The sequence below is a fragment of the Nicotiana sylvestris genome, chromosome 8 (assembly GCF_000393655.2).
Source record: "Nicotiana sylvestris chromosome 8, ASM39365v2, whole genome shotgun sequence".
Classification (NCBI taxonomy): Eukaryota; Viridiplantae; Streptophyta; class Magnoliopsida; order Solanales; family Solanaceae; genus Nicotiana; species Nicotiana sylvestris.
Genome location: NC_091064.1, coordinates 109,587,179 through 109,599,581, shown reverse-complemented (window position 1 = coordinate 109,599,581; position 12,403 = coordinate 109,587,179). Strand labels below are relative to the sequence as shown.

Below are 12,403 nucleotides of genomic sequence, written 5' to 3'. Positions count from 1 at the left end.
GCCTCCGTGGTTGACAAGGAAACCGAGTCTTGCTTCTTGCTACACCAAGAAACACTTGTTCCACCACAGAGAAAAATATAGCCTGATGTAGATCTTCGGTCATCTGAATCACCACCAAATTCAGCATCCGTATAACCAGCTAACACCAATTCATTCTTCTTCTGAAAGAACAATCCCATGTCTAATGTTGAGTTGATATAATTTAGAATCATCTTTGCAGCTTTTAAGTGAGGCTTTCTTGGCCTTTGCATAAATCTGCTTACATATACCGCCGAGAAGGCAATGTCTATATAATAGTCAAATACATGAGACTTCCAACAAGAGCCTGAAAAGGCTTGGGATCTGCAAGAAGTGAGCCTTCGTCCCCCCTTAACTTTGTACTTATCTCAAGAGGAGTAGAACATGTTTTTCTTTGCTTCAATCCAAACCTGTCAACAAGTTTCTTGGCATATCCTTCTTGAGTGACAAATATCCCTTTGTTCATGTTTGTCACTTAAGCCAATAAAATGGTATAGCTCACCCAACTTCTTGATGTCAAATCTTATGGAAAGCTCATCTTGAAGCCTAGCAACTTCATCTTCATTAGTTCCTGCTATTATCATATCATCCATGTACAAAAGAACAACCATATGCAAGTCTCCTTGTTTTTTAACAAATAAGCTAGGATCTGATTGTGATGCACCATAGCCACAGAAATGTAGATACTGAACAATTTTTTCATATCATGCTCGTGGAGCTTGCTTGAGGCCATAAAGGGCCTTCTTAAGTTTGCAGACATAATCAGGATATAAGTTAGAGACATACCCGAGTGGTTTCTCCATATAAATATCTTTGTCAAGCTCTCCATATAAGAAAGAATTCTTCACGTCAAGTTGCCATAACTTCCAATTATGCGAGGCTGCCAAGGCTAGTACAACTTGGACATATATCATTTTAGCCACCGGACTGAAGGTTTCTTCATAATATTTACCGTATTTTTGAGAAAATACCCGAGCAACCAACCAGCCTTGCTTTATATCTATCTATGCTGCCATCTGCACTTCTTTTGATTTTGTAAACCCATTTATAAGAAATGGGTTGTATATCCTTCTGCTTTGGTACAAGGCTCCAAGTTTGATTTTTAATCAGAGCCTCCATTTCATCATCCATAGCAAGCTCCCACTCTTTGAGACCTTTAACTTCTTCGAATGAGGAAGGTTCTTCATCATCAATTGGTTCTGCAAAGAAACAGGAATATGTACTGACAAAATTTTCATCTCTGAAGCGAGCTGGCTTAATAATAGTTCTTTTTGGCCTTCTCGAACCACTTGAATTATCTTTTTGTTGAGTTTCATGTTGTTGAGGTCCAGGACTCCCCCTTTCTCTTAACTCCTCGTTGGCTGTATTATCTAGAGAAGCACCTGTAATGGGAAAGCTTGAATCTGCATTATTTAAGGTTTTTGAACTCGCTCCATCCAATGCGGTTCCATAATACAAAGACACTTCGTCGAATACGACATCCCTTGAGACAATAAAGAGATGTGTTTTAGGATCCATGCACTTTCATCCTTTTTCCCTTTCATCATATCCGTCAAAGATGCATTTCCTTGCCTTGGCTTCCAACTTGCTCCGTTGAGAATCCGAAAAATGAACATAACAAATGGAACCAAAAATCTTGAGGTGTTTAGCGCTAGGATTTTCTCCAAACATTAATTCATAGGGAGAATTCATATTGTTTGGAGAAAGCGGCATCCTGTTAATCACATACGCTGCACATTTCATACCTTCGTCCCACAAGGCTCTAGGTAAATTCTTGGTATAAAGCTAACTCTTACATGTCTCAGTTAAGTGTCGGATCTTCCTTTTAGCCACTCCATTTTGTTGTGATGCATCAGCACATGTCAGCTCAATTTTAATGTAATGCTGACGACAAAAGGCAAAAAACGAATCTTACGTGAATTCACCGCCATTATCAATTCGTATCCGCCATATTGTGAAATCAAGTTCAGCTTCAACTGTTTCTTTGAACTCCACAAACTTACTAAAAACTTCTGACTTGTGCTTGACAAAATAAACCCAAGTGAATCTAGTAAAATCATCAATGAAAATTAGCATATATGAATATCTTGAGAATGAAGGAGTTCTCGTTGGCCCCATAAAGTCCTGTGAATAAGTTCTAGTGGGGCATTGCACCTTGACAAGGATCTGTCAAATGGAAGACGATGTGCCTTTCCATATTGACATCCTTCACAAACCTCTCCTCCACCAAAATTTCTTAAGTTAGGCAAACGTTTTACTAGATTCAACTTTACCATGGCTTTTAATTTATCCATGCTTAGATGTCCAAGTCTAGCATACCAAAGATGTGTATTATCATTGCTACTCATCTTCTTAATATATGAATTAGAGGCGGATAAGACATATAAATCATTAACTCTCTTACCTAAGTGAACAATATCTGCCTTGAACACCTTGATATTTCGATGGAACTTCACATTATGTGGGCCAAATAGCAAATAGTTTCCAGCATCTACAACATTTGCAACAGAAAATAGATTTTTCTTCATACCTGGAACATGAAAGACACTATTGAGGGTGAAAGTGTCTTTTTGCTTCTCGTTGATCACAACATTGCCTTCCTTCTCCACATTATGGACTGTATTATATACTGTAACAATAACATCATGTCCGTTGTATTCGCGAAAGGTGGAGAATTTAGATTGATCTCCAGTGAGATGGTGCCCACATCCTAAATCCACGATCCAGTCTTTTTCAAAAACTATGGAAGCCATGCCATTTATTGCTCGAGCCTCCACTGCAAAGCACTTTCCCCAGTCCTCTTTTTTTCTTCTTCTTCTTCAGCAGCTTTCTTGGTTTAAGCGATATTGCTCTCTTTGGCTCGACAATATCTTATTATGTGTCCGACTTTGCCAAAACGATAACATTTTAAAGGTTTTTTATTATTACAGGAAGACTCCCCCTTCTTTACTGGCGAGCTTGAACCACTTGAGAGCCGAAGTGCAATTTCCCTTTAAAGTTCCTCTTATCAGTGACAAGAGCATTTCCTTCTCCTTCTTTGATGGATACACCAGCCATCTGTTTGTTTAGTAGCTCATGTGACGACAACAAATTCTCAAATTCTTCCAAAGATAGTTGTTGAATCCATCCTTGAATCGATGTAACAAAGAGAATATATTCTGCTTTTAAACCATGAATAATAATTCTTCTTATTCGTACTTCAGATATAGCGTCGTCCGAATTTAATAGAGAAATTTCGGAACACAAATTTTTAACATTCAAAAAATACTCGGCGATAGAGGGATTACCTTGAGTGGTGTTAGCTAACTCATTCTCCAAAATATGTAGCCGAGCTTCATCCTTCTTGTTTAACAACCGATTGAAGGTCCTCCATATTTCATAAGTTGATTTACACCTTATAATATGATCAAATAAATTAGGAAAGATAGACCTCTTCAAGATAAACTCCGCCTTAGCATTAATCTGCTTCCATTTCTTAAGTGCATTACTATTTTTCGGTGCATCAGCAGGAGGACTTGTGTTACTCCCATTGACAACTTCCCACAAATCATCACCAACAAGGTATGACTCCATACAAGTCTTCCATACCTTGTAGTTGGACTGGTTCAATAACTCCATCCCCAGTCTATTAGCACGACCACCCAAATCCATTTAGAGAAACAGGTTGAATTAACCACTAATACGACCTTGAAATCCAAAAGACGACTTATGGCTCTGACACCATGTAAATAATAGCAGAAGAAGAATATTATTTGGAGATTTTCTACTAGCCCAAGATCGTTAAATAAGATTGGAGGATTCAACTAAAGAAGAGGAAGCTTGAAAAAAGAAGAGAGATTTTTGAAAGGAGAACTTTGTTATTGAAGAAGATTTTCTTGAATTTGGCTTGGTTACAAATGCCTAAGACCACCCCTTTTTATATTTCTCTAAGGATGGTTCTAGATAATATTCTAAAAGATGTACAAGAAAAATCTAGTGAACCTTGTTTACCGTGAAAATGGTAATAACAATTAAATTTGATTATGGGACTCTTAAAATATGTGATGTATTTTTACACTAGTTGTTAAGCAGTTGATGCTATGTAGAGACTTAGAAACAAAATGAGAGTTAAGAATAAGGTGATAACCAAACCAATAGGTTAACAATTGGGGCCTCGAGCTTGTCGATTCGGGGGCCTCAAGGTCGATTCCGGAGCTCGGCTGTGAACTATCGAAGGTGGTCGAAGTATGGCTAATAGTTGTAATAAAATCAATGAAGGATCTTTATGGCCAATGATAAGCAATAAATTATGAACAATAATGAAGATATTAGAGGGAAGCAATAATATCAAGAGAATGTGTTAGAGAGCAGAGAGAATGTTCTTGTATATTTCATGTGGAGCAACTGAAGCAACGAGGATTTACAAAATGACAAGGATACCCTTTATATAGTAGGGGAGTCCCAAGATAGTATAGAAATGCATTAATTACAAAGATATAGGGATGGGACAGCTAGATGACGCCTTGATTTGGGTTTAGAGTAGTCCACTAGGCTCTGTCAGTCCTAGCCGTGTGACTTGGGAACTCCCCATTTCTACCATTACCGTAATCATCACTGCTCCGAGGTCGAGTGTCGACGACCCTAGAGGCAGGATACTCGGCCATGGCCTCTAGCCTTCAAGGTGATCTTCCGAAGTGCCTTAATGGCGAGAAATTGGACCCTCCGATTTTACCGCATACAGATAGTCCCCGCTTTTCCTAGAACAAAGCGATAGGAAACGATTTTGAGCTTCTATTCCAAGGACATCATCGCTGTGACATCAGCCTATCAGAGCATTAAATGCCACGCCCAAAAAATTGCGCAAGGGTCGTCGTCAAATGCGACTATCGAGAAGCCCACGAACCGCTACTAGTTCATCCCTTCCGCTAACCACACGGCTCCTATAAATGCACCAATCATAGGATAATTCTTACTTTCTCAACATCTTCAAATTTGCAAAGCCACACCCGTCCCCATTTGCATCCTTTCTTCTTACTTTCTTAGAGAAATTTCACCATCATCATGGCTAGAACCTCCAAGGCGGTTCCTCGAAAGACGAGGCTGCCTCTTCATCTCGAACGTCTAAAGGGAAACCCAAAGTGATACCCACCGTGGGCCAATGTATTCCTACCGAGCTTGACATGTCGAAGGACCTTATCATCGACAAAACCTCATCTACACCAAGCCGATGTGAACACGTGTCCCGGTACATTAGTGTTGTGACCAACATATGGAAGGTGAAGAAAGACTGCCGATGGGGGGAGGCAACGGAAGTGGAGATTCCCCACCCTGATGAGAACATAACGGATTACAAGGCTAGTTTCCTTCATGTATATACTTACCCGTTCACTTTGGGTCCGGTCAATCCTCCTAAATTCCCTCCCCCAGAGATAGATTCGGTTATCCTTGATTTTTGCGACAAATACCAAGTGATGCTTGGTCAAATCTATCCTTCTTTCTAGAGGATAGTCTTGATGCTCTGCCAGTTCTCTGATGGGGTCGAGGGCGAGACCTTTACCCTCAACCATTTTATTAGGTTGTATAGCCCTCAATTTTATCGAGGTTTGATCAGGCTTCACCACCGATCCAAAAAATCATTTTTCTCATGCACCGACGAGGACAAGGATCAAGGGTGGATGAGCAGGTTCGTCTGGGTGATGACCTTGGACATCATTCCAGCCGGGAGGATGCCATTCCCCTAGAAGTGTAACACACAGCGTACGTATTTTTTCCCTCGAACATGTTTCGCAATTTCTTTCCTTCCTTCCGAAAAAATGATCTCTTTTGGTTTTTACAGCTACCGCTTGGTATCCCGAAGCGGTCCCAGATCTGCCGAGATGGATCGGGCGGTTGGATTCTTTGTTCCCATATCTTGTCCGATCTTGGCCCGACCTGGACAAGAAGCGGTGGGTGGCCAAGAATCATAGTAAAGTTTCCCTTGCCACATATGTCTTAGCCTTATATTTCTCCCCGTATACTTTATGCTGATAAGTTATGGTTACCTCGCTCATGTAGGCCTTGGTGAGAGTATGTAGATGAGGTTGCCTCTTGGGGGCGAGATGGAGGCTTCGGATCCCGCTAAGGGCAAGAAGAGGAAGGGTAAGGCGGCTGTGGATCCTCCTGTGGCAAATAAACCTAAGTCATGAAGGCCTCGAGCGGCCACTAAGACCTCGGCTTCAACTTTCGGAGCAAGCCTCGGCGCTGAGGATGAGGATGATGATGAGGGAGAGCACTGATTGGTACAGAGAATGAGGTCGGGCATGGGAGCCTCGCAGGTGCATCGACTGAAAGCCGCTGAATCAGGAATGGCCGACTCAGGTCGGTCCGGTGAGGCGAAGATCCTCGAGAAGGGTGTCAATATGGTTCTGAATCCCATTGCCGGATATGGTGCGGTTTTTGCTGGGGGGACCTTGTTGCTGGTCCCGAAGGGTCTGGACCTGGAGCTTTTTTGGGTGCAGGAGTTGCCTATCGGGGACATCTATGACATAGGTAATTTCAGTTCGGGCCCTCAGTTCTCGTCAGGGGAGCTAACGGATGCTCAGGATGCGAATGCCACATAAGCCGGGGGTCCTCTCAAGGGGGGGAGGCGCGCTGGGCAACATTTTTGATGATTTTAGTGAGAACATCGATCTCGATGCTCCCAGCACCGTCAAGGTAGCGGAGAGGTTCATACAGCAGGTGATAGTTGTTTTATGTATATTTCCTTTCATCTCAAGCATTTTTCTTCGTTCTTCTAACTTTTCTTTTTTGCCGTAGTGTAAGGAGATGTATGATCATGCCCTCTCTAGGCTTCATAAGGAGCTTTTATGCCGTGAAAAGGAGCTTGAGAGGCTGACCTTGGGACTGCGAGAGTCGGAGGCTTACTCTACCCAAAAGAAGAAAGATTCAGGCGAGCTCCGGGCTGCTTTGGAGGGAGCACTCCGAGAAAAAGTTGATCTTGCTGAGCAGGCATTTTGTTATGCATGAATCCACCCTTCCTTTCCATAATTCGATACTAACTGACTTACCTTTCCCTTCGCAAATCGGTCAAAGGGATTTGCTGATCGGGCAAAAGAATTTAAAGATCCTTGGGTTGAGGGAGCGAAATGAGGTAGTGGCCTATGAGTTGGCAAGGACCCATGGTCTTCTCCAAAATGCTCGAAAGGAAATTGCTGCACTGACTATGGCCAAGTCCGAGATTAAAGTAAAAGTTGCTACTTATCTGCAGGATGCAGCCATGGCGAATCAAATAGCCCGTATTATATCGATAGAGGTCGAGCTGAAACTGGCTCGGGCTATCGATCATGCTAGAGCAGAGGTAAGGAGGGAAGCCTTGGAGGGGGTCGGAGCTAGAGGTATTGATCTTTCAGCCGAGATTGAGGAGGCCCAAGAGTTGGAGAGAAAATCGGCGCTCTTGATAACACTATCCTCTGATTCTCAACCCAAGGATCTTTAAATTTCGCGGGATAGCACTATTCATGAGATTTGACAAAGGGAGCCCTGGGGTTGTTCTGCCAGTACATTTCCCAAGGAAAAAGTGTCTTTACCATGGACAGAATCAATTAGCCCCATGGGTAGGTGAGCAGTCGCTGCTTTTCCCCTATATATTCATTTGCTTGTTCCTCAAATGGAGATTCTGCTACTCTGAGTAACTATTTATTCCATAGAACTTGGTTCTTGGTGCTAGTTCTTCAGCTGTTTCAACTCAAAAGCCTTGCCCAAATTTATACCCTCCATTTCCTGTTTTACGTAGCCATGACCGCTACGTCGACATCCGCCCATCAAGGAGAGGAGAGTTCTGCCATCGTTCTGCGTCAGGTTGGTGGTACACCGTCGGTGCCCGGCGAGTGGGATTCGAGATGCTTTGTCTCTAAGAGATACGTTACGTTGGAGAAACCTCCCAACGTTCAAGGACATCAGGATCATTATTTTAGGTTCATCTCATCAGTAGGGGAGGAACACCTCGAAATGATCAGAAAATATTGCGGATGGGAAGAGGGAGTGGTATTGCAAGTACCTTCCTCTGAGGAGAGCATCATGACCCACGTCTAGGGATTTTTGAGCATGTATACGCGTCCCTTTACGTTGGGTCCCCCCGACAGGTTGGTGCTTGAGCTCTGTCGGAGACACCAGGTTACTTTGGCATAGGCTAACGCATCCCTTTGGAAGATAGCACAAACGATAAGGTACTTTGCAGATAAGGCCGGACTCGAGTTCACCCTCAGTCATCTCGTGAGGTTATATCGGTTGTTGCGTTATTAGCATTTGATTACCCTGCAACATCAATCCACCCGTTCCCTTTCCGTTAATGGCGAAGAGGACAAGGATCGGGGATGGATGAGCCGGTTCGTTCGAGCGCAGACGGTCGATATCATCCTCGAAGAGCTTCTGCCCTTTCCTGAATTGGCCGAGTGGTCTCGTAAGCTGGTAGTTTGTTCGACCTATGATAAGCGCAGATGGCGAGACCTGTCCAATGGGAGATGGGAGGCAAAACATCATGGTAGGCGTTTGGTGGCTTATTTCCCCGGAATGGTACTTTTCTTTTTAGCGTACTAACTTAGCCACCGTAGGTATTGGAGATTTTTCTGAGATGAGGCCATGCCCCCTGGGGGAGGAGGAGAGACTACCGACCTTGGGGTCGAGGGTTGATGATAAACGAGAAAGGCCTCTGGGGTGTAAGGAGGCTCTCAGCGGGGTGAGTCCTTCTCAGAGGTTCAAAAGAGGCGATACGGCCGATCATCCAGCTTCGGAGGCCTCAGTTCTCGAAAGAATGTTCCCCGTTTCTGCTGAGGGTACTTCAAAGAGCAAGGAGCGTGTGGTACCTTCTTATTTTCTTAACAAAGGCGCTTCAGGAGACACTAAGCCATCGGACATTGGCTCGGCCTTTGGTGAGGCTCAGCGGCTCGGCTTTATGGTAAGCTTCGGTAGTTGGCATAGGATTATTCCGGTTTCACACTGTTCCTTTCTTATTGAATTTTCTTTAGCAAGCATTTGACAGGATTAAATCCGAGCTGCTTTGCTATGAGGATAGGTTGCGGAAAGCTTCGAATAGGAAGAAATCCCTTAAGCTTCTTTGTGCGAGAAAGGAAAGCAAGCTGGTATCCCTGCAGTGTGAGGCGGATCGGAGCCGAAGCTGTGAGAGCTTCCTCAAAAGACAGGTATCTGGTATTTCATGCTGATATATGCCCCTCCTTTCATTTTCAAAGATTAATGTTTCGATATTTCAGTTGGAGAGCAAAGCGGAGGAGCTGGAACGACTTAGGGGCGAAGTTGGCCAGGCCAAACGTGAGTTCAACGAGCTGCGGGCTCATGTAGATGCCCAAGTTGCGGACAAGGAGAATGCTTTGCTAAATCTTCCACCCTTCAGATGCAAATTCGAACCGCTCGTACGAATGATTCTGCACGAGCGAACATGATCGCAAGGATCGAGTCCGAGCTTTCGAAGGCGAAGGCTGAGGTGGTGAATGACTGGGCCGAGGCTATGATGATCAGCACTAGGGTAGACCAGAAAGCGGTAGCCTATTTGAAGAGCACTGACACTGCTAGAGCTAAGCTGAAGAGAACTCTTGGTCGTGCGAGCAGTAGTAAAGAGTACGCGAAGTGCAAATCTCGGAGGGAAACTCTTGAGGAAATTCACGCTAGGGGTTTCGATCTTTCCGAAGAGATCAAGCAAGCCAAGGTAGAGGAATATCCCAAGTTCCTTCTATCAGATGCTGAAGATTGCGAGGACGGGGCCATCAAGCCATAGTCCCCAAGGGGGACATTTATTTTCTTTCTCTATCTTTGTATATAGTACTTTCACATTATACCATAAATGGAGCTTGTATTTTATTACATGTGTGTATGAGGGGGAAACCTCGCGATTTTGTATCTTCTAGGCTTCTGTTTGCCTAGATTTTATCCAGATCAATTGGCCTTTGAGTTGGTAGGAATCCTTAGATTCATGGTATTTCCCTAAGGCTCACTACGCTAGCCCATAGGCTCTTACGCGCTTGGTCGATGCGACCTTTTAGATGGGTTGGAGACAATGGCTCTTATTCCTTGGGTTGGAGCGACCATTTAGTGTAAGATGGCGTTTGAGCTCTTATGCCTTGGGTCGGAGCGACCTTTTAGTGTAAGCTGGTGTTTGAGCTCTTACGCTTTTGCTCTTGGGCATTTTAGTTAACTATTTTGGGTTGAGTCTCCAAATCGGGTTTCGACTCGAGCTCATTCGACCATCAAGTTTTGTATTTGTGCGGGTTGGCAACAATGACTCTTACACCTTGGGCCGATGCAACCTTTTAGTGTGGGCTGGCGACAATGGCTCTTATACCTTGCTCTTAGGTATATTTAGTTAACTATTTTGGGTTCAGTCTCCGAATCGAGTTTCGACTCGAGCTCATTCGACCCTCAAGTTTTGTATTTGTGTGGGCTGGCGACAACGGCTCTTGCGCCTTGGGCCGATGCGGCCTTTTAGTGTGGGCTGGTGACAATGGCTCTTACGCCTTAGGTCGAAGCGACCTTTTATTGGCTTTATTTTTCCCTCGTTAAGGACTTTTTGAAATAATTTTTGCCTGACTCTTCGACGGTTTGATAAAAACCTCGATTACGAGTTGTTATGTGGTGATAATCGAGCACCTCAGGAGGTTTGGCTCAGAGTCTGAGTATTCGAAGTCTGTGATTTGGAGCTAACATGGTTGAAGCTCTTTTGCCAATGTCAAGGGTAGCATGTTTAACCGGTTCTTTTCGAAGTAGATTCGAAGTAATTGAAGGCATGTGATTTTGTAGCGACGGTCGGGCGTCCCCGAGTCGCTTTAGTTTAGCTAGTACAGCCTTATGACCGTAGTCATTTGTGCTTGGCCAGAGCCATTTTTTATCCCGAGTGAAGTATTTTCAGTATCTATATCGAGAGTATGCCTTTTAAGGGTCTTACAAGTTCGATATATAGCCTTAACTTTGAGATCGGGTTTATGCCTTTAGTAAGGTTTTAAAAATATTTCATGTGTTTGAGGTCTTACAGTTTTTAGATATTTGGTACAAGTATGGGTCATGCCTTGCTTGAGGTCTTACAGATACTGTTGCTTCCTTTTGTAGGTCTTACGAGACTGAGTTTGCCCACTTGGGGTCTTGTCACACCTCCTTTTTTCTGCACCCCCGGAAGGGAGGGTATAAATGAGTTTTTTCCAATTTAAGTGACAATCGAAACGGGATTATTTATTTTTTAAATTCAAAGTCGCCACTTGGGATAGTTTATGGTGTCCCAAGTCACCGGTTCAAATCCCGAATCGAGGAAAAGATTGACTATGTATTACAGTCTGCGAACACAGAAATCCGGGTAAGGAATTCTGTTAACCCCAGAGAAGGTGTTAGGCATTTCCGGGATCCGTGGTTTTAGCACGGTCGCTCAACTGTTATTATTGGCCTAATTATCTGATTTTAAAACACTTTTAAACCTATGTGCATTTTTAACTTTTAAACTGCTTTTATTTATTTAAAGAAAACTCAAGGTTATTTAAAACACATCGCAAGTCATGCTACATGCAATGCACCCGTAGTTCATGACACGTTCTATCTAACCTTGTTGGAAATTAGACTTGGGTCACATGAATTGTACCCCGGATTTTAGATTAGGTATCACGACCATGCCATGGGAACCGTACCCATAGCCGTGATGATTCATTATTAATCGCGCCAAGAGCAACTGCGCATTTGACTAGACTGAGATATCCTTACGACTCAACCTTACTGCTAAGTTATTGCTAACAGATTTAAAATCATAGAAAAGAATTGAAGGCACTACTCAACTTGCAATTTCATCTTGGACTTGGAGAAAGATTAGCGGAAAGGGTTTTAAAAAAATAAATAAATGTAGCTTTGGCTACTGAAATTTGTAAGACAACTATAGATTTATGTACACACAGTGACCAAGCAAAAGAAAAACCAAGCTCAAATCCTTTTAACATTCTGTATCCACATAGCTTGCGGCCATTCTCAGAATTAATTCCAACAAACCATATAATTCAGAACCCCACACCATAAGATATAACATTATCATCATGAAAGGCATCAAATGTTCTTATACCACACTATGATTGTCGCAACAAATAAAAACAAACACAGAAGATTGGAACTGCTTCTGCTAAGTGAACATAAACTATGAAATTATCATTTAACAAGCACAAATCTATCACATTCATGAAAATATCCAATAGATACAACCAAATCAGTATGTAACATGAACATCATTTCAACGTAAAACATTTATAAATTGACAAAATTTGTGATGGAAAACAAAAGCAGCATAATTTAAGAAGAGAGAAATGGAACCTCTCATTAAATAGCTAACCCGAGCCGACGTGCAAGGAGTTCAAACAAAAAACTTTATCGGACCAAAGCTCGGACCTCAACG

General features: G+C 42.9%; 1 protein-coding gene across 1 annotated transcript; it reads right to left on the bottom strand.

Annotated features, from left to right (window-relative positions):
• Positions 1–2,964: 2,964 nt before the first annotated feature.
• Positions 2,965–3,669, bottom strand: LOC104237702 (uncharacterized). The gene has a single exon (XM_009791898.1). It carries the CDS (start codon positions 3,667–3,669, stop codon positions 2,965–2,967), a length of 705 nt encoding a protein of 234 aa, XP_009790200.1.
• Positions 3,670–12,403: the final 8,734 nt, after the last annotated feature.

Bases quoted from the DNA above. Each gene is read 5' to 3' on its own strand.
- LOC104237702 (XM_009791898.1), bottom strand. From the start codon at position 3,669: ATGGATTTGGGTGGTCGTGCTAATAGACTGGGGATGGAGTTATTGAAC.